Source organism: Silurus aristotelis (genome assembly GCF_946808225.1).
Source record: "Silurus aristotelis genome assembly, chromosome: 22".
NCBI classification, from domain to species: domain Eukaryota; kingdom Metazoa; phylum Chordata; class Actinopteri; order Siluriformes; family Siluridae; genus Silurus; species Silurus aristotelis.
In genome coordinates this window covers 15,705,117-15,727,348 of record NC_139595.1, presented here as the reverse complement: position 1 = coordinate 15,727,348, position 22,232 = coordinate 15,705,117, and the positions used below count along the sequence as shown (strand labels likewise).

The following is a 22,232-nucleotide window of genomic DNA, read 5'->3' as shown; positions in this document are numbered from 1 at the left end:
AGTAAATGGTTTATTTTTTATTGATTTATATTGAAGCCGTATAATATACAGTAGATAGAACATTATAACAGGTAATTGAGGCTTGTCTCTTTCACTGGTGGGCCTCTTTTATTCCTTAGCAAACTAAAGTTGTTCCAGCAAGATAGTGTTTAGCTAGCAAAGAAACGAAAATCCATAGCAGAAAAGGGAGACTTTCTATGACAGTTATAAAGATATGACAGAGCAGAGTGATACTGCAGCTGAAACCTGGATGTGTGTAAGAGTACAGAGGACAGGCAGGTGTCATCGCTACTGTCTGCTGTGTTTCAATCATCCCGGTGAATTCGGGTTCCTAGAACTGGCATGCAAAGGAAATGAGAGCACTGGAAAGGGTAGAAGGAGCAGAATTTATTGTAGTGAAGCGTGTATTAGGTGTTCGAGAACATTCAGACATATGGACATATCTCTTTCTCTCAGTTTCTCTCTATCACTCTCTCGTCCTCTATGGAATGGCAGCGTGTCTAATTGGAGAGGGAGATGAGCGGACCAATACAACTCATTATGTTCTTCAACACTGGGAGGAGATAAAAATAATTAGAGGCACAGGGGAAGATTACAGAGAGATAGTATGTGTGTGTGTGTGTGTGTGTGTGTGTGTGTGTGTGTGTGTGTGTGTGTGTGTGTGTGTGTGTGTTAGAGGGGGTGAGAAAGAAAGTATTAGGGAAATTGTAATAGAAATACAATCTGTCCTATGAAGACTGTATCTTTGTAATCTGACCTTATTAATCGCATTTTATTTTCTGCTTAGTGCTAGTGATTATCTTTGATTATCGGTTAATTGATAAAGTTATATAAACTATATAAACTGCATTTCAGTTCCACTAAAGGATCCCTTGCCAAAATGTATCCTTTATTTCAAGTTTATTACACTAACTGGACTACACAGAGCAGATGTGGCAAAAATACAAACATCCTTCACTCAAATAGAAGTACAGATACATATGTTTTAAAAGACTCTGGTAAAAGCTGAAGTACTGACTACAGTTTTTCACTCACGTTAAAGTAAAGAAGTTTGGGCTCTGACATGTACTTAAGTAAAAAGTAGCCATTACTACTACCTGTTTTAGTGTCACGCTGGTAACTGGACCTCACGTCGTATAAAGTAAAAAGTTATAAATATTGAAGTAAAGTACTGATTACCTGAAAAATCACAAAGTCTTGATTTGTGGTGTACAAGTAAATCTGTGTGTGGAAATTTCCTCCAGAGAGTCATGGTTGAATTAGGGAATCTGATGTGTGAACGCAATGCGAGACAGAGGAACTGAACCACCTATATTAAAAAATGTATTATGTTTACATTTAAAAAGAAAACTAATAAGTGATTCAGTGTAGTGTAGTGTGTGCCACAGCGCGATTCATTACAAGGACGAACAATGAAATTATGTGGCAGTTATTTTTTATTATTGATTTGGTTCAATTAGTTGTAGCAGAATGTATTTTCATTTTGTTAGCTTTTTTTCATGTATATTGTCATATTACTTTGATGACTTCCATTTAAATTGTTTTCAATTAAATCGAAATGTCTAATTTATTTAATAATAATGCAATTATCTGATTATGACTGGGATATATTAGACAGAAAATGAACATTTTGTCCTCAAAGTTGATTTTAGAAACAGAATAAAAATGGGCAAGCGTAACGATTTGAGCTAGGCCAATTTTGATGGCTAGACGACTGGGTCAGAGCCTCTCCAAAACTGCAGCTCTTGTGGGCTGTTCCTAGTCTGCAGTGGTCTATCAAAAGTGGTCTAAGGAAGGAACAGTGGTGAACTGGCGTCAGGGTCAAGAGCAGCCGATGCTCATTGGTGCACGTGGGGAGCGAAGACTGGTCTGTGTGGTCCGAACCAACAGACGAGCAACTGTAACTTGAATTGCTGTATAAGTTGTTAATTAATGCAGTTAATGCTAACCGGGTCAGAACTGTTTTGGCAGCAGAAGGTGAAGAAACAAAATATTAAGCAGGTGGTCATAATGTTATGTCTGATCTGTGGTCATAAAGTTATGGCTGGTTGGTGTATATAATCTTTTCCCCCTGTTATTCCGGTGAGGCAGAATGGAATTTGTATATAAAGAAAATATAAGAGAGAGAGAGAGAGAGAGAGAGAGAGAGAGAGAGAGAGAGAGCGAGAGAGAGCGAGAGAAAGAAAGAACGTGTGGGTGGGTGCAAGAGCATTAGTCAGGGAAAAACAGGGGAAAAAAAGAGAGACGGCGTTTTAGGAAACGATCGCTGCTAAATTCACTGCATAGCCTGAGGACAACAAGGTACCCCACAGAGCTGACTGTAATAGTTATAGAATATACATTAGATCTTACGGATATTATAAGATCCACATTATGTAAGGCATAAAATACAATGGAATGCATTGTCAGGGGAAAATAATTAACAATGGGGGGTTTTGATGTAGACGGACACAAAGCATAGTTACTGTTACCAACCTGACTATGATTATCTTCCAATAGTATAAGTGCAGTGCAGTGACTTATTTCTTTTATAACGCAGCAATTTGGCAACAGATACCTTTTTATTTATTACAGAATGTCTTTTTTGCTGTTTTATGCTGTGAAAAAGTCCAAGTTCCTGTAATTCCCTCATCAACCTTAAACAACTGTCAGTAGTTCTTTTATTAGCTTTTCTTTATTACCTCTGTCTTCGAAACAGCTTGATATGTTTCTGAGAAGCCTCAGATGACTGACACTCTCCGTCCTGAAGGCGTGTCAGTGGTGGAAAACGTTACATTGGTGTTCAAAGCATTGAGAATGGAGACTCCTTTCATTAATGTCAAACTTTTTTCTTTGTTAAATAAAAAACCCTTGGTGGTTATTCTTAATTTCTAAGGCATTTCCAGCACATGATAAATGAGAAGGTGCTCATTATTATATCCTGTGATTTGTCAGAGCGGCTGCAGTAGAAAATTATCCAATGCCTTCTTTCCAAACAGATTTGAGGATTCGAGAATTCAGCAGGACTTTTATATAGATAAGCATCATCCATTAAATTATATTTGCAGTTTTATTTAATAAATAATACATTATATGGTATATACTGTAGATAATAAACTGTGTATATATAATCAGGCACAAACTTTAGTCTGTAAAACTTAGCGAGACAAAGAGAGAGATGTAGCAAACAAAAACAGCTTTACCATTAGCAGTCCTTGGCATAAACAACATAAGCATTGGCCAGTGGCAAAATCATCATCAAATGATGCTGTTTTAACAGACGAGTCACCAGCTGCCCCGGCCCTGACCCTGCTTTTTTTAACAGCTTTGAAATAAATTGATTGGAAAGTGGTCAATGAAGCAGCAGTATTGGAAACAGGCAATCAATCTCCTCCAGTTCACTCCTGAGACCCCATCCTTGACCTTGTTCCAAATGTACCGTCACCAACATGAAAGGTGGAAATTTGAAATGGCTGGCAGTTTAATAAAAATGATTTGAATACATTTGCAAACAAAAGAAATATGCTACAAGAAGATTTTACAGGAAACTCAAAGGTTTTTAAAGTATTTTTAAACCTGCTTCATCCATTATTTCTCTAACATTGCTCAAATTTGACTTTTTACCTCAGGGTGATCCAGAAAAACTCTTGCCCTCTATAAACATTCACTTTTTCCGCTTTTAACTGTCTCTGCTTCATTATTTCTCTCTCTCACGCCTTCTTCCTTCAATTCTTATTCCTTTCTCTTTTATTGCAGCATTTTTTTTCTCCTTTTGCCCTCTCCTTTACCTCTCTATAATCCTCCTCATTGTTTGGAGAAAGACCCTGAAGGAAATGTGTGCAGATGATCTACAAAGTTTGCAAAAGTTACATAATCACTGAATGTTATTAATGACACTGAATTGTCTGTGCAATTTATTATGTAGGAACCGCAAGTATTTGGCAACCTTGCTAAAGATGGTAAAGATGGAAAAAAGATGGTAAAGATATATATTTATATATTTTTTTCAACAAAAGAACAACATGTTTTACAATCATTAGTTATTATTATGGATTTAATATGAACAAAATGAAAGTGAAACACATTTACATTATATTCTACTTATTTCATTTCACCTGAGTGTTTAGGAACTAAAAAGTCATTAATGATTTCCTGTTTCACTAGAGAATACATATAACATATGTCACCATGAAGAAAACTACAGGATTCATAAGTAAAAAGTCAGGAGCTATTATTAAGATGCTCATATTCACTTTTGGAGTAATAATTAAAATGTTTTAAAAATCCAGGAATTTCCTGGAAGAAGATGCAAATGTATTGTGGTTGAAGATAATGGCTGGAGGTCTTACTTTGGCATAACCTAGTCTCCAAATATACGATTGGACACCAGCTTTTTTTTTTTTCTTTTTTTTTTGAGGTTTGACTGGAACCAAGCTATTTGGTTAGATGATACAAAAATAGAGCACTTACTGAAAGTAAGTAAAAAAAAGATTGGTGGTTATATGAAAGCAAGCCTGATCCACACTCTTATGAGAAATGATTTGGTGGAGATTTGTACTGATTTGTACTGTAATATATGCTTTTTTCCCACCAAAGTCTCTCATGGATGTTTAATCATCATGGACTCCTTAAAGTAGCAGTAGATAATGTAAATCCCTCATGGAGATACAATTCCCTCATGGTTAAATCTTCCACTAGGCCAAACAGGTCAACGATCCAAAGAAATGCAATGGAGTTCATGAAAAATGGTTTAGGGTTAATCTTATGACATGGCCAATCAAGTGCTTTGACCTTCACCAGTGGAATGATCTACAAAAAGGGCTATCCACAAGATAGGACCTTGGACTTTTCAAGATTACTCTCAATAGAGTCTTGCTTTCTTTAAACATTATAGGTGAACATGTTTAGGAGTGCAATAATACTGGTACAGGGTGCAATTAAATGTGGTTTTGTTAAAAAAAACTAACATTTTCTATATTCTCATTTAAAGGTCAGACTTCTCTTTTTTTAAAGGAAACTGATAATTATCTGCAAATTATCTGTAAAGTATAACAAACAATGTTATGTTTTGCAGCTCAACATCTAACCTACAGATGCAAGTTAGCCTTTAGCTTGCTAAATGAGCTAGGCTAGCTAGCCAGATCTTTTGTTTTAAACAGTGAGAGGTCTGAATTGACCATATCATTTTTGATGATCAGGGATTGTTTGTTGTGTCAAATATATGGAGAGCTGTTTGTGTATAGAAACATAATAATTAACATGAGTTAGCTAGCGAAATTTATGTACCATTGATAAAATAGGTGGCCTACAGCATGGCTACTTGTTTTTCACTTTAGCATGGTTACTAGCATTACACACAGACCATTTTTAGTGTGTCATTTGTAGACATTTGTCATTTTTTCTCCCCACGTTTTATTGGTCTTTTTGGTCTTACTCTTCAACTGAGTCAAGTTAGTTGAATTTTCTTCAGAAGCTAACTCAAGATTACTAATAAGTCGTATAAGATATTGCTTTGAGGTCATTACTATTCTGAAAGTATTTAATAGGTTTAGGGGGAAAAACCCATCTCTGACTGTGATGAATCCATGCTTTGGAGCTTATTCCTCCTTTCATAAACTTTGACTTGAAAAGCTTAAAATTGTATGAGAGAATGTATGAGAGAAAGATTAAAGGAGTGTCTATGTGGGTAGAGGGGCACACTAGGGAGATTTCCTCATTTTCAACACTCATCTCTTTTGTCTTCACTTCTCTTCTTCCCTTTCTAAAAATATCCTCTTTCTGTCTCACTTTTCATTTGGTACATCTTCCTTTCTTTCTGTTCCTTAAGCTGTTGAGGAAAGATCAAGCTTGTAGTCTATTGTGTTTTTATATATTTCCAAAAAAACCTTTAAGCTTTCCGAAAGCTAACTGATTAATACACTAAACTCTTTAAATGTTCATGCACAGCTAACTTGGTGAAATCAGCAGTACTGTAAATGTAAATAAGGTACAGCTGCCAAGCCTTTTTTAAAACCTTTTTAAGGTTAAATGCTTGTTTCTGGCATCCATGTCAGATTATTTGCTGTAAATGAATATCTTATAGTGAATTATATTATATTATATAATATCAGGTGGATTTAAATGTATGCATGTATGTATGTATGTATGTATGTATGTATGTATGATAGATAGATAGATAGATAGATAGATAGATAGATAGATAGATAGATAGATAGATAGATAGATAGATAGATAGATAGATAGATAGATAGATAGATAGATAGATAGATAGATAGATAGATAGATAGATAGATAGATAGATGATGGATGGATGGATGGATGGATAGATAGATGTTGATAGGAATCGTTTGCTTCTGTCTGGGTCACCCAGCCAGCCATTTCTGTATTTAGACTGAAGTTCTGAATTTAATGAAACATTATGCAATTGACATATATAAACAGAAATACAGAAATTAGTGAATGAAAATGCAGAAATTAAGAAACAGAAGTAGAAATATAGAAACGGCCTAAATATAGTACAGTAAATGTAGACAAAAAATGAAAGGCATTATTAACCAAAAAATTTATGTATTTATTTCTTTGTTCATGTATTCATTATTCATTTATTTCTGCATATATTTTGTGTTCATTCACTTATTTATTTATTTCTGCCTATATTTTTATTCATTAGTTTATTTCTGTGTAAAGGTTTTATGTAATCATTTATTCATTCATTTATTTATTTATTTATTTATTTATTTATACTTTCTCATTCTTCATACTACTGAGGGTTGTTAAAAAAATACAAAAATACAAAAAATAAAATAAAATAGGAATAAACAGAACGTAGGCTGTGGATGATTTTAGCCCAGACTGTAGGATCAGTGATGGTTGAGTTGGGTTATTTCATAGTGAGATGTATTCTGGATTTGTCTTTCCTAATCTCCCTTAATTCGTCACATTTACAACACCTCCAAATGATGTGAAGTGAATCAGTTGTCTTGGAAATCAGCAGCCTATTTTAGAGTTGTATTGAAACCTTCTGGGCTATTGGGAATACCTTGTTCTTTACTTACTCTGTAGAAAGTAGTTCATTTTGTCCTGGTCTGAACTTTCGTCTTTACATCTACATTTTCTTATTAGCATATCTTTTTTAATGCTTAGTTATGAAACTGAGAAACACCCAACTTCTGCTGCATGCTAATCTAAAATAAAATAAATAAATAAAAAACATCATAGAAGAGATGCATATTAATAATTCCATGAAGGCTAATATCATGAATACAGGGTTTCGAATCAGGTAGGTGACTTTGGGTCTGATCAATATGCTTTGTTTAGCGTTTGAAAGCAACGCTAAAAGCTCCAAAGGGGGGAACAGATGGTCTGACAGGCGGTTTGTTTGGTGCCGATGGGATCTCGGTGAGCAAACCCCAGGCCTGGGAAAATTAAACAAAGAAGGGAAAAGGGAGTGAAAAGAAAGGATTCAGGAAGGCAAACAGGGGAGAAAACGCAGAGTTGCTGCAAAGTTGCTGCTTCGGAGAAAAGCATTGTTTGAAGTTAGCAGGTGTCTTGATTGGCGGATTCCCAACAAAAAGTCTATATTGAGTGCTGGGCTTGAGAGAAAGGAGCTATTTTATAAAGAAAGGGCGGGCGGGCGGTCAAAGTCTTTAAAGTAGTGTGTATGTGTGTTTTGGTGGCATCCTTTTAACCATATCTCACTTTTTCTCTTTTTTTAGGGACAACATGCCTAGTGGCCATGTTGTCTGATAAGGAACTGACAGTAGGTAATGTAGGTGATTCCAGAGGAGTTTTGTGTGATAAAGACGGTAATGCCATCCCCTTGTCCTATGACCACAAACCCTACCAACTCAAAGAGCGAAAGAGGATCAAGAAAGCAGGTAGGCCACAAAAACAAGCTTTCTCAATACACATGCATGAAATGTGTTATGTCCGGGCAATGGAACTTTATTGCCCCCTACTGGTTAAAGATCATATTGCATGTGTTGAAGGTTGGTGTAGTAGAGTTTATGCTTTACCTAGTTAATGCTTTTACTTGAACTAAAGCTTCACGATATGATCTATTGATCTATTGAAATAGATATAAGATATCTCCTAATCCAGGATTCCTAGTTTAAACTTTTTTTTTTACTTCTATGCCAGCAACATAGATTAATGACAGATCATTTAAATACAAATTCATTTCAATATCTAAAAAATTGGGTCACATTTAAACATTTCTGGAGTAAGATACACCACTTTGGTTGTGCTATTACTGGAAAATACAGTCAAAAGTTTGGAAATGGCAGGTTTTTTATCATTTTTGAGAGACACGTATGTAATTTAATATAAGATAAGAACAACAGCAATAATCAATTCATTCATTTTCTCCCGCTTATCCGTAATTCGGGTCGCGGGGGCAGCAGTCTAAGCAGGCCCCCACCTCCGACTGCTGCCCAATGCTCATAGCACCGTCCCTTACGGTCCCTCCTGCAGGTGGTGAGCCCACGGGAAGGCGGCCCCACGTCACTCCGACGTTACGGACCTTGATATTTCCCTCGTAAGGGACCCCTGGAGCATAGAGGTTAAGGGCCTTGCTCAAGGGCCCAAGAGTGGCAGCTTGGCGATACCGGGGCTTGAACCCCAGACCTTCCGATCGGCAACCCAGCGCCTTAACCGCCGGAGCCACCACTCCCCCATAATCAATAACACTATCAAACAAAAAGGTATTGAGATTTACTTTGACCAAACAAATACAGTCAACCCTCTGATAATTTGCAATTCGGAAGTCACTTCTCGGACAATTTGCTGGTTCTCATTCGGAACCTAACAAACAGCAAGTTGCGGATTACCTTCAAATTTGCGGGAATCTGCAGGGGGACCGAATGTTGAGGGACGTTAGGAATAACATTTTAAACTATGTTTTCCCTAACAAATGTTATACAAATTCTAAAAATACATTATTGTATTGAAGTGACATAATGTCTAGATGAATTCAATAATGTACCATAGAAGCTGCGATGGTGCGTCCAAAATTTACAGGTTTTCGGAACTTTTCGGGATCTTGGAACGTAAATGTACTGAGAGTCCGCGTGTTCCAGGGGACCACTGTATATAAATGTACAGATTTTCTTTCCATTTAAAAATCCTCCCTCAGCATGAAGGTCCAGACTTTTCATTTCTCCAAACATTCAGCTGAAATACTTTGCCGTGCCTCTTGTAAAAATTGCCAAAATTGTTCTACACTAGTTGAAAATTTATTTCTAAACAAGTACATCCCAGAGTAGTTCAATAGGATTTAGACGTATCGAATGGGCAGGCCATTCCAAGATAGATACTCCAGCCGAATTTCTGCTCTGTAAATAACGCTTACAGAGCTTGAACAGATGCTTTGGGGTATTGTCTTGTTGTATGGTGGAGTTGGTTCTAAATAGCCACAGTAGGAATGCCAGGTTCCTTCTGTAGGAATGCCAGGAAGTCCACACGGAATTGCATTGTGTTGTGGAATGGCAGCCATGTTGGTTCAGTATTCTTTTTCCCATTGAACCCAAATGCAACCTGCATGTATATAATGAGTCAGCATGTTCTCCCAATAAAAACAAAAACTTGTGACATGTCTTTCATCCAAAACCTACTGTTATTGCCCAATCTGACTGTTCAATGGAAACGAATACGGTTAAATGACGCAGTTTGTTGCGTATAAACACCATGCCTCTTGTGTGTCTCTCAAAACCAATAAAAAAAGTTTCCAAACTTTTGACAGGCTCTGTAATCTTAACTTTGTTGACTCTTTCTATAACACCATGCTACATGTTTTAGTCCTCTCATAACCCTTCAAGGGAGCGGACCGAAATAGCAGAAACACGTAACACTATTAATAACACTATAAATAAATGGAGTCACGATTAAAAACAGCTTCAGTCAATGCTGTCTTGCGAGTCTTGAATGGTGTAAGCACGATATTGGGTGACTGTTCAAAACAAAAACTGTGGGGATATAAAAGGTGTTTGACTTTGAGCCACCAGCATGAATATCTGATTAACTGGGATGAATAAGTGCATCCATAAAAACCCTTTCAACTGTTTTACTGGCACGATAAATCTATGGTATAAATCCGACAGTTGCTTTGCGTGCATGCCGTTTTTGATTTTTTATTCTCAAAATATACTTTTTTAACAGATAAGATTAAAGTAGTCTGGTTTTTTTTGTGCTGAGCTAAAACTGTATTGTAAAGTTGCAGTTTATATATACAGTGGTGTGAAAAAGTGTTGGTGTCCTGATTTCTTATTTTGTTGCATGTTTGTCACACTTTAATGTCTCAGATCATCAAACTAATTTAAATATTAGTAAAAGATAACACAAGTGAACACAACATGCAGTTAACATTAATGATCCGAAATACGCATGGCATACGCACGCATAGTTCTTTTTATCCTTTAGTGTAATTAACATCACTACCTGTATAATAGATTTGATGCTAATCATTTTCCGAAGCAATGGACAAGCGAGAAGCAAGACGTTTATGTTGCAATTTGAAAGGTAAAGTTTGGAGTTTGTTGTCTCTCGTACGTCAATGCGGAGATTTATACTAATAAAGATGAATGTGCTGTTGAAGGTAGCTGTCAATATAACAAAAGGGGTGTTGGCATTTCCTTTTTCAAAAATATAGTGTTTTCGGTTGGAGTTTTTCTTTGAGTCAGCGTTATGCAAATGGCATTACCACTTCTGTTTGTTTTTTTTTGCTCTCAGGTGGCTTCATCAGCTTTAACGGCTCCTGGCGTGTGCAAGGAATCCTGGCCATGTCTCGATCTCTGGGCGACTATCCTCTTAAGAAGCTAAACGTGGTCATCCCCGAACCTGACGTGGTGACCTTTGACCTGGACAAACTGCAGCCCGAGTTCATGATCCTGGCATCCGATGGCCTGTGGGATGCCTTCAGTAACGAGGAGGCCGTCCGCTTCATCCGCGAGCGCCTCGACGAGCCGCATTTCGGCGCCAAGAGCATCGTGCTGCAGGCGTTTTACCGCGGCTGCCCAGACAACATTACAGTCATGGTGGTCAAATTTAAAAAGAGAGCCACCAAATCGCCCGAGCAGTGAACCACCATGAATCTGAACTGATCATATTTTCGGCGTTATCAGTTAGAATAGGGATTCATTCGAATATATATTATCGGCTCGTATTAATAAAGATGTAAAGACGCAAAAGGGAAAAAAGGTTCTCATGACTATTTTTGGAGCAAGAACTGTTTATTACAATAATGTCAAATCTAAAGTAAACAGGTATCATCCCATTATGTAATTTTCCCCAAAGCCTTTGTTTTAAATAGCGCATCATGGAGAGAAACTTCAAGAGAACCCACGGCTTGTGTAATGAAAATCACATTCAAGGTCATTTAACCCCTTGAAGTTTTCGCTTAATATGCATTTATTCATGTTGAAGAGTATTATTTAGTAATTACTATGAATGACAAAATAGGTACATAGATATGAAAGTAAGTAAGTCGAGTAGTAGAGTTTTATTAGTATTGCCAGGATGATTATGGGCCTTCGATTTCTTCGTTTTCTTTTTGAGATGCAAACTAAAGTATCAGTACCATTCGGTATTATATCGTTAATTTTTTAAGGCAAGACACCACATGGTAGATATATGCATCTATGGACATACACTATATAAGCAAATGTTTGTGGACACCTGACTATAAGATTCAGCCATTTTTGATAATCCCATTCCACATTTAATTCCCATTTGCAGTTATAATACCTTCCACTCTTCTGGGAAGATGTTCCATTAGATTTTGGAGTGTGCTTGTAGAGATTTGTGATCATACAACTGCAAGAGTTTTAGACACGTACAGTCAGGTACTGATTTAGGACGGAGGACTGGGGTCCAGTCCGAGTTTCAATTCATCCCAAAGGTGTACAATAGCTGAATAGTTAAAGCTCTGTAGGGGGAGACTCAAGATTTTCCGAACCAGCTCATGAAAAGCATATCGTAATGGAGCTGGTTTTGTGCATAAAGGCATTGTCATGCTGGAACAGGTTTGGGTCTCCTAGTTAATGTGAAGAAAAGATTGCTATCCAAAGAACTCCTACACAATTGTATGCCTTCAATTTTGTGGTAAAAGTTCGGGAAAGGATTACATATGGCTGTGTAAATCAGGTCCCAAAACATTTTTTTTCTGTATATTGTAGATTGATCGATCGATAGATCCCTGTGATCTCCCAGATCAAGGTTAGTTTTAAAGTAACTAACAGTTTAATGTTTAACAGTTTGCGAATGACTCAGAATTGAATCCTAATTTAGTTACTTGGTGTTTGGTAACGAAGTCATTTATAAGAAGACGACTGATGGCACCTGTATTCATAGCAACTAGTGTCTAATGAATTCATTTGATTGTTAATTATAAATATAATATGTGTCAGCCAGTCACTCATGCAATGGGTGACAATGCAATACACAAAATCATCATCTTACTAAGCAGCTACTTTAATTAGGGTACAATGTTCTGCAATTAAATATTTATTTAGTAATCATTGGACATCTATTTGAAAGCTGCCAAATTTTCTGTTCTGATCTCAACAAGTCTTGGTGAAATACCGAGCAGGCACCAATCAGAGGCTCCATTTTTATGATGTCATCATGTAGACTTCTTATGTATTTTAAAACTACAAAAATACAAAAGTATTTCGATACAAAATATGAAGCCATTTACATCAACCCTACCAAATTACTAAATCTTATTTTATATTTAAAATACATGTATCATAAATATTGCCCATCCCTGACTACATGGTTGTGCAGGAGGGAATGTTTTCTGACCTACATTCATTGTTATCTTTAATTAGACTCAAAATACAGAGGAAAGACCCAAATATTAAATTATAGTGTAGTGAAGAATGTTATACATTATTCGTTTAAAATATCACTGAACACAAAAAAAAAAAAAAAAAGAACACAAAAATGAAAGTTTGCTTTAAAAATTAAAAAAGAGAAATTCTTTTCATGGGTCTTTACTATAGAAATCTATTTGAATTCTAATGTTAAAAGACTAAGTATGCAAACAAACTCTTGTTTATTTCACTTGTGGTGTATTGCCTTAAATCCCTGTGGATTATATGTGTCTATATTCATTCCAAAAATTAAACAGGACGCCAAAAGTGAATAATCGCAACAAAATAACTGCAGTATATAGTGCAAAGTTTGTCTAAAAACAATTTTTTTTGCACGTTAGTGTAAAAGTGTAGATTTAAAGTGTGTACACTATTGAGAAAAACACAAAATTGGTGTGACTTGTATATATCAAACAAAAGAGACCATGATTGCACATGTTCCGATCATTAGTTCCTCTCATTCTACAGGCTTTTTCGTGTTCTCGAATCCGATTGGTCAAAAATTGGTGAATCGTTAAATCTTTTCCTCTAACATCATCTCTGGCTATAATTCAAATCACAGGTTTCTATGAATGTTCTTGTTTTAATTTTCTATAGTTACAGCTAATTTAGGAGGCTCATGATATAAACAAAGGCTAATAATACACAGGTTTATAAGGGGTTTGGTTTTAAATCAATTTAAACGTTATTATTAATACGGTGAAGTTTTATTGTGTCTCGACATTTACGTTACATTTATGGAAGGAGTCTCCTGTGTTGGTGCTTCGTTCCAGTGTGTTAGTTTCCGCCATGTTGAAAGTTGTACAGGGGATTTGCACTTTCTGGGTTCATGATTAGTGCATTTTTTAAATCTAGATTTGATTGTTTTGTCTGACTGAAACCAAACAGACTGGTGGGGGATTTACTTTTCGTAATATAATAGCAAATTGTGGTACTATGAAAAGATTTAAACTCTTTGGATGAATGCTTTTATTGGAAAATCATCAGTGGTAATTGCATCAGAGCACCCGATAATTTTTTATTTTTTATTTTATTATTACTTACAATGTTTGAACTATACATTTTAACAGGCATTAGTTGCTTTGGGTAAATTTCTCTGTCTCATATTGTTCTTTGGCCCTAAATGTTGTAATAAAGGGAAACTGGTAGATAAATAATAACGTGCTGTTATATTCAGTTCAAGAGATTATGCTTTTTAGGTTCACTTTAGTCCTAATATCTTAATTCGATTGAAAAAGATCCTGTATTATTATAACTGCAGCTGTAACCAGAGTCGAAGCAACCGCGCAAACAAATTCTTTAAATAACTTCTAATGAATATATCATATTGCATCCAGAACATGTTCCTGTTAACTTCATTATATTTTTGTCATTTCCTTCAGTTTTCTTCACCCAAATTTCACAATTTTATCAAGTTTCGAGAATGCCATTCACATCAGATGTAAATACGATATTTTGCATATTGACTAATAAAATGAATGTACATACTGAATATTATTAACCACAATTCCAATTATATAAAATGAAAAAAAAAATAAGGAAATGCATCAAATTCTGGTGTATTGATATTTGATTAGATTTAATAGCTAATTGCTTTTTATGTGTGTTTTTTTGTTTGTTTGTTTGTATGTTTTGGGAGCTTTTTTGTGTGTATTCCTTTATTCCTGCAGAATACAGTACAGTTGTAACATGTTTGAAAGAATCTGTTAAAAATAAAAGCAACAACAACAAAAAAATATGTCTGTGAAATTAAGGGAAGATGAATATATAAAAATGTACCAAATAAAAATTGCAAGGATGAAAATCTTTCTCATGTTGTAATGATTCGTAATTACAATATCCAGTGTTACCTAGTAGATACTTTCTTATTTCCTTACCTAATTAGGAATCTCAATCTGCATGCAGATTACCGTAAAGCTGTTTGTGAAAATGTCTATTATTAAAAATATTATGCAATTAAATTGAATTGACTTTGCTATAGAATGTAGATGTTAGCAAAGCAAAAAAACAACAACGAAAAACTGTAAAAAGAAAATGCTTATTATCTACTAAACAACTTTTCAAATATAGAAATTGTATATCTTTTAGGTTAAACTATTTTATATTATCCATCCATCCATCTTCTCCCGCTTATCCGAGGCCGGGTCGCGGGGGCAGCAGTCTAAGCAAAGATGCCCAGACTTCCCTCTCCCTAGCCACTTCTTCCAGCTCTTCCGTGGGGACACCAAGGCGTTCCCAGGCCAGCCGGGAGACATAGTCTCTCCAGCGTGTCCTAGGTCTTCCCCGGGGTCTCCTCCCAGTGGGACGCGCCCAGAACACCTTCCCAGGAAGGCGTCCAGGAGGCATCCGGAACAGATGCCCGAGCCACCTCAGCTGACCCCTCTCGATGTGGAGGAGCAGCGGATCTACTCTGAGCTCCTCCCGAGTGACCGAGCTTCTCACCCTATCTCTAAAGGATGGCCCAGCCACCCTGCGGAGAAAGCTCATTTCGGCCGCCTGTATCCGGGATCTTGTCCTTTCGGTCATGACCCAGAGCTCATGACCATAGGTGAGAGTAGGAACGTATTATATTATTTGTTATTTATTTCGAGATCTTGCAGCACATAATTTTTCTAGCACAGCCATGAGCCATCCATTTCACACCTAGGCCTTCAGTGTTGTCCTACCTGAATCACTCCACCTCTTAATACCATCTTTATGAGGCCATGGCTGTAGAAACCATCAATATTACACGAAAATGCACAGACAGGTATCTTATGCAGAATGAATGCCAATAATAAAGCAAGAAACCCAATGAACACAATTCAACATGTCCCTTTTCACTGCAGCCACAGCTGCACCGCCCTCATACATCATCTCTAGCTGTACATCATCTCGGTATTTACCTCATAAAATGACCTCATTTATTATTGAATTTTGAATCATTGAACCCTTCTTTTCCTTTTACATCGTACCATTACTTTTATCCTGATCATATTTTTAGAATGGATCGCTTTCTTACGTGTTATTAATGTGACATGACATGTTGATGTCGATCAATGGCTAGAGTAGAAGTCCAAATGGCCTTTCCTGTTTGTTTAGGAAGGATGGAATTACTGTGTGTCCATTTCTCTGTCCATCACAGTGATTGTAGTGTCAATCAGCCACTAGCACCATGTGACAAAGCAAATCTCATCTATTACTGGGTTCATGAAGATGACCGTAAGTTCTGTGTTCTTTGGTGGCTAATATATTAGCTTTGTACAACTAGAGTCTTGCAGCATTAAAGTTCAGGAATATTGTAATTTGTTCTGCTGCAACTGTGCAAACCTTATTTGGCAATGGAGTCTTAATTGGTGAGTGTTTTCTTCGCAACAATTGTACCTGCTAATTCCAGGTCTTTCTAAAGCTCTCCATAGGTAGTCCTTGGCTCTTGGACAACCCTTCTGATAATTCTTTCCACTCCTCTATCAGAAATCTGGCAAGGAGCAGCTGGTCGTGGCTGGTTTAATGTAAAATTATTTTCATTACACTTCCGGATTATGGCGCAAACAGTGCTCACCAGAACATTCAGAAGTTTTGAAATCCTTCTGTAACCAATCCCATCAGTATGTTTTGCAACAATAATGTTGCGAAAGTCTTGAGAGAGCTCTTTGTTTTTACCCATCACGAGATGTTTCTTTTGTGACACCGTAGTAATAAGACATCTTTTTATATGCCATCAGTTGGGACTGAAACAGCTGATCTTAATGCTTTTGATAGTTTTTCCCTGTGCCATTTCACATTATTGCACATAATGTATGGACACCTCTGGGTTGTTTTCTTCGCATGTATGGATTGCATGGGTTGTTGCCAACATCTGGTCAAGATTTCACGTCAAAAGCATATTTAGAAAAAAACGATGACATGTTCAGTACTTATTTTACCCACTGTATATACTTTATAAATATTATTTATTTATTGGCCTTAATATTTGGCTTTGAGTAGGATACATGAAATTATGAAGAATCATACTCCCAAGTCAGTTCCTTAAAATATCTGTGACATAAGGGTGTGCTCAGATGACTTAGTCACCCCAGTATTAATACTTAGACTAGTGTTACATGCCAACAGGAACAGAAGTTCACTCTGGCTGTAAGGGGAGTTCCATGAGTTTCTCAAATGCTTGCTGAAATCTGAGTCACATGCCTCAGAATGACAGTGTCACTGTCGGGAACTGGACAGCAGATTACTCGAACTATGGTCACAGCTAGAGAATCTCAGTGTGAAAGAATACGACGCGATCTCCTGTGGGATTTGACCTCTTTCCTTTTTGGATGAGTTGTGGATTGTATTTACTGTATAAGAGGACATAACAAGAGCACACATCCATTCAGTGGAGACAGCTAGACGAGAAGTGTTGAAAGTTTGGACAATATACATTCCACTTTCTTTTAATGCAACTATAAGAAGACTATTTGTAGGAACCACAGAAGTATTCATCAACAAGGACCTCCCCTACTATACTGTTAATCTACGATCTACTTGATTGATTCTAATATTATTTGGTAGCGGTAAATACAATGGGACAGCATGGTTCCAAAGTTCATTCAGAAGCTCGGATTCTAATGCTTGGCCTTGATGGGTCTGGAAAGTCCACCCTGCTCTACAAGCTGAAATACAATGAAGCTGTGGTGACCGTTCCCACTGTGGGCTTCAACGTGGAGATGCTGGAAAACAAAAAGAAAGGCTTTGTGCTAACCCTGTGGGACATCGGTGGCCAGCAACAGATGAGGCTTCACTGGGAGCACTACTATCAGGACACGTCCGGCTTGGTGTTTGTGGTGGACAGCAAGGACAAGCTGCGGATCACTGAGGCAAAGCAGGAACTGGAGAAGATCCTGGGAAATAAGAGCCTGAAAGGCCTTCCGTTGATTGTGCTTGCCAACAAGCAAGACTTGCCAGGTGCCATCAGTGCTAGAGATGTTGCAGAGATCTTGAATTTGGGGGAGATTTGTGGTAACAGGCAATGGTTTTTTCAGCCATGTTCAGCCAAGACTGGTGCTGGTTTGGACGAGGCCTTCAGGATGATGGCCCGCTTTCTGAAGACTGCAGTAGGAGAAGGAGAGGAATATCTACAAACAGGAAGGAAATTACATAAATTGAAGACACAGCAGGATTACTGGTAAACTGAACCATTTTTTAATTAATGGACGATAGACACAGTGACATACCAGCTAAATGCCTCTTCAGCATAACAGAGCCAGACTTCTTTCATTTGCTTTCTGTACCGTGTAAGTGGTAAGAAAGACATTTTGACATTTTTCTAGATGAATGTGAATTTTTTAAATGCTTCGACATTCTTATCTTTTACTTTACTTGTTCAAAACCATAATCATTTATTTTATTTTTTTTTTAGTTCTTTGTTTGTTTACAAGTCATTTTACATTTTGAAATCTCTTTCCTTTACTTTCTTTACTTTCTTTCTTTAAGTCACAATTTTTTTACATTTCCCAACACTATAATCTTTGCTGCTTTGTAATAATATTTTGTGTATAATTTGTATGTTAATGTTTGTTTTGTAAAGTCATTATAATGAATATTGTACTACATATATTTTAGGGCTGTCCAAATTAACGCGTTAACGCAAATGAATTTTAACGTCACTAATTATATTAACGCACGATTAATGCAGCGTGCATTTCTGTTTGACCATTTTTTTTATTAAAAATAGAAATAAATAAATATATAGGGGTGAAATTAAAACCTTCATCACAACACACATTTATTCACGATGTCCTTTCTTTACTTAGATATAAAAATAAATGTAAAAAAAAAAAAAGAAAAATAATTTTTAATCACTAAACATTTGTTTTAATGACGCGCCAAATCTCAAATCGAGCACCAAAATCTCCATGGTGCACACATCCGCTAATTAAAACCGTCCGTGTGGAAACAGCAAAAGTTCCATTTGGTGTCCTGATAGTTTATGTAATTTAAAACACCATAATTACTTAAAAACATTTACAAGAATATTTTGTCTTCATGCTTTATGTTGAGTTTGGTTTCACTAATAATAATCATTCATTTGCATAAAGCATGCATATTGAAAAGTATGATTTTAAGTTAAAATCTTAGAACAAATAAAAATGTCTGATCAAGTTTTGATTAATTACGAGGTAAACTCATGACAATCATGTAATTAATCACAATATATATGATAGCTACTAAATAAATATGTTAGCAAATATGTTTTCTACAAGCATGCTAATTACATTTGAATACAAGAAACAAACCACCTGTTAGATTCTGGTGAATGAATAAATCCTCTTTTATAAATGAAGATTGTGATGAAGAGTATTATTGAGGGAGTCTCAACAGTAAACAGAAAACAGTCATGTTACACCATAAAGATCTTAGCAGTCTACATGCAGTGAGAGCACCAGGATTTATTTGCACTTGACCTCGACTTAATCAATAGATGTTAACACTAATGGGAGCTTGAGAATAGCTTTTATCCTTCATCTGCTTGCATCATCACAATTGAGTCGGTTTGGGTAAGAGTGAAGGGCAAACGAAGAATTAACAACGTAACGTAAGCATATTGGCTACTTGCATGTTTTTAACCCTGAAAAAATCACAGGTTCATTGTTACTAAGAATGACAAAGTTGATGTGAAGACTACTTAATGAAGACTATTTATTGGTTTGAAGATTGTCTTTGACCAAACAAATAAATAAATGTACAGATGTTACACTTTATTTTCATTTTAAAATCCGGTTAGTTTTCCCAAACTTTCAGCTGGTTAAATATTTCTTTCTGACCTTGAGATCCAGTTCATCCCAGAGCAGTTTAATAAGATTTAGGTGCAGTGACTGGGCAGAACATTCCATGATTGATAACCCTCCAGCTGACTGTTTGCTCTCTGAATAACATCACAGAGCTCGGACGTATGCGCTTGTATGTTGACACCAAGTCCAATTAGCTGCAATCCAGATGGAATTGAATGGTGCTGAAGTATGGAATGGTTGCCATTTTGGATCAGTTTTCCTTTCACCCGAAATAAGTCTCGAACCTTCCGCGCTCTAAAACAACCCCAAACCATTAAGCTTCCACTTTCATGTCTGACTGTGGAAGTGAGGCAGTCTGCTAACATCTTCTCTCCTGCTCTCTATCTTAAATAAGTTCTTCTGTTAAAGCCAACAATGTCAAATACGAACTCATCTTTCCACAGAACTTTTTTGAGTCATTTACTGTCCAATTCTTGTGCGCTTTTGCTTTTTCCAGTGTGTTGTTCAAAACATAAGGAGAACATTAATGTGTCTCAAAAACAATACAAGACCAGGTTTTGCCAAACTGTACTTTTAATACGGTTTCAAGAAGACACAAGAATAATCAAGTAATGTCTCTGATTAAAGAAATGGGCCAAGAGTTGAAACAAAACTTTTTTTTATCTGTTTTGAATTTATGTACTTACATAAAGATATGTATATTATAAACCTTTAAAACCAAAAAGAAGAGCTCATTAAAATATGTGGCTGTTTTTTATATATAGATATATATATATATTTCATAACTGGTATTTTTCAAACTGTGATTTTCTTTTTTTATTATTTATGATTTATTTGAAAATTGTTACTTTTTTAAAAAGTATTTTGTATATAAATAAAAAATACAATACAGTGAACATGTTTAACAGGTGATGATGTGACCATGTGGAAACTTCCTGTTTTCCAATGTGAGTTGTCTAAAAATAATCATTATATATATATATATATATATATATATATATATATATATATATATATATATATATATATATATATATGATCATCGCTATTAAAATATAGCAATAAATCTGACACAATAAATGGTATATAGAACACACTAATATAAAGTACTGTGCAAAAGTTTTGTGCAGTTGTAAAAATAAATGTTGTAAAATAAGAATGCTTTCATAATTAAATGTGTTAATTTATTTTTATTAATTAAGAAAATGGAAAGTAAATGAAATCAAGAAAAATCCAATTCAAATTAATATTTGGTCTGCACACACTTTGGATTCTTACTTTCACTTGTTCAAAGTCAGGGGTTTATGATTATCCAATTATACCAGCAGGTACTAATGATTAATTTAACACAGTAATTAACTGAAACTGAAACAGCTGTGTAGAAGCTGTGTGGGTACAGTCAAACTCCAGTTTCATGTCACTGGTCATACACCTTGGCAAGACTAAGCACACAGCAATAGCGAAGCCTGGTGAAGTTTCCTTCTGCAAATGGAGTTGGAGATTTGGTCAGGACTAATGGTGTCCTCAATGCTGAGAAATATACAAGCAGATACTTCTCCATCATGCAATAATATCAGTGAAGCATCTGATTGGCCCCAAATTTTTTCTACAGCATGACAACAACAATATGAGGAATCTTCGGTGTAAAGAACAACAAGCAGTCCTAGAAGTAATAGTTTTAGCTTCCACAGAGCCCTGATTAAAACATCATCAAGTCTGTTTTGGATTACATAAAAAGATAGAAGGATTTTCAGGCAGCCTATATCCACAAAAGATATGTGGATAATTTTCCAAGATATTTGGGACAACCTACCTGCCGAGTTCCTTCAAAATATTTTGTGCAAGTGTACCTACAAGAATTAATGGGTGGTTATGGCATATATTAATTTGATTTGGAGGGATGAAGGGGTGGATGAACAAACAGACAGATAGATACCGAGTACATACAACAATCAGGCAGAACTTTATAGCCTCCAATCAGGGATAAAATTATGACCACCTGCCTAATATGGTGTTGGTTCCTTTTTGCTGCTAAAACAGTCCTGACCCGTGAAGCATTAACAGCATTAACTTCTCCAGAAATCTCCTGTTTATCCTGACCACACGGGCGAGCCCCCAGAAATAATCAGTGTTGTTAATTGTTAAAAACCGCTAATAATATTATAACGTAATAATGTTACGCCATATTATGCATAATAAAAATCTTAAATATTTTTTATGCTTTCTATGCTTCATCTATACACCAAATTACTAGCTACTAGTTTAAATTTCGTAAAATAAAAATTTATTCTTGAAGAAAAAAAAAGGGTGTAATAATTCCTTTTAGTGCTTAAAAATGTGTGCCATTTTCCACCTCAGACCCACAGATACACATATCTGCAGACTATGAAAAACAATATGTAAGGAATGGAAACTGGAAATGGATATTTATAACAATTATATAGTTAATGAAACAATAAATCTTACTGGTTTTTCTATTGAGTTTCACTTTCATTGACTTTCACATTTGCATGGTTGATGCTATAACTTTTTTTGTTTTTTCTTCTGAAGCAATTTTTTTCACAATTAACTCAGATTAGGGTGGCAACTAAACCAAAAAGAGTGCATTTGCGACTTGAATGTGTTTTAACAAAAA

At 35.9% G+C, this 22,232-nt stretch overlaps 2 protein-coding genes and 1 pseudogene across 4 annotated transcripts in view; 2 read left to right on the top strand and 1 right to left on the bottom strand.

Moving 5' to 3' along the window:
* ppm1lb (protein phosphatase, Mg2+/Mn2+ dependent, 1Lb) overlaps positions 1–14,652 on the top strand; it is an 82,312-nt gene extending 67,660 nt beyond the window's left edge. The window contains exons 3-4 of the mRNA XM_083526029.1: positions 7,695–7,856; positions 10,705–14,652. Of these exons, the coding sequence (XP_083382155.1) occupies positions 7,695–7,856; positions 10,705–11,054 (512 nt within the window). The 3' untranslated portion in view covers positions 11,055–14,652. The remainder of the gene's footprint in view (positions 1–7,694; positions 7,857–10,704) is intronic.
* nmd3 (NMD3 ribosome export adaptor) overlaps positions 1–22,232 on the bottom strand; it is a 286,762-nt gene that overhangs the window by 80,637 nt on the left and 183,893 nt on the right. The gene's annotated exons all lie outside the window — the stretch shown is intronic.
* Positions 16,954–18,906, top strand: LOC310717728 (ADP-ribosylation factor-like protein 14 pseudogene; annotated as a pseudogene). Its single transcript has one exon. The product of its transcript is annotated as an ADP-ribosylation factor-like protein 14 pseudogene (transcript).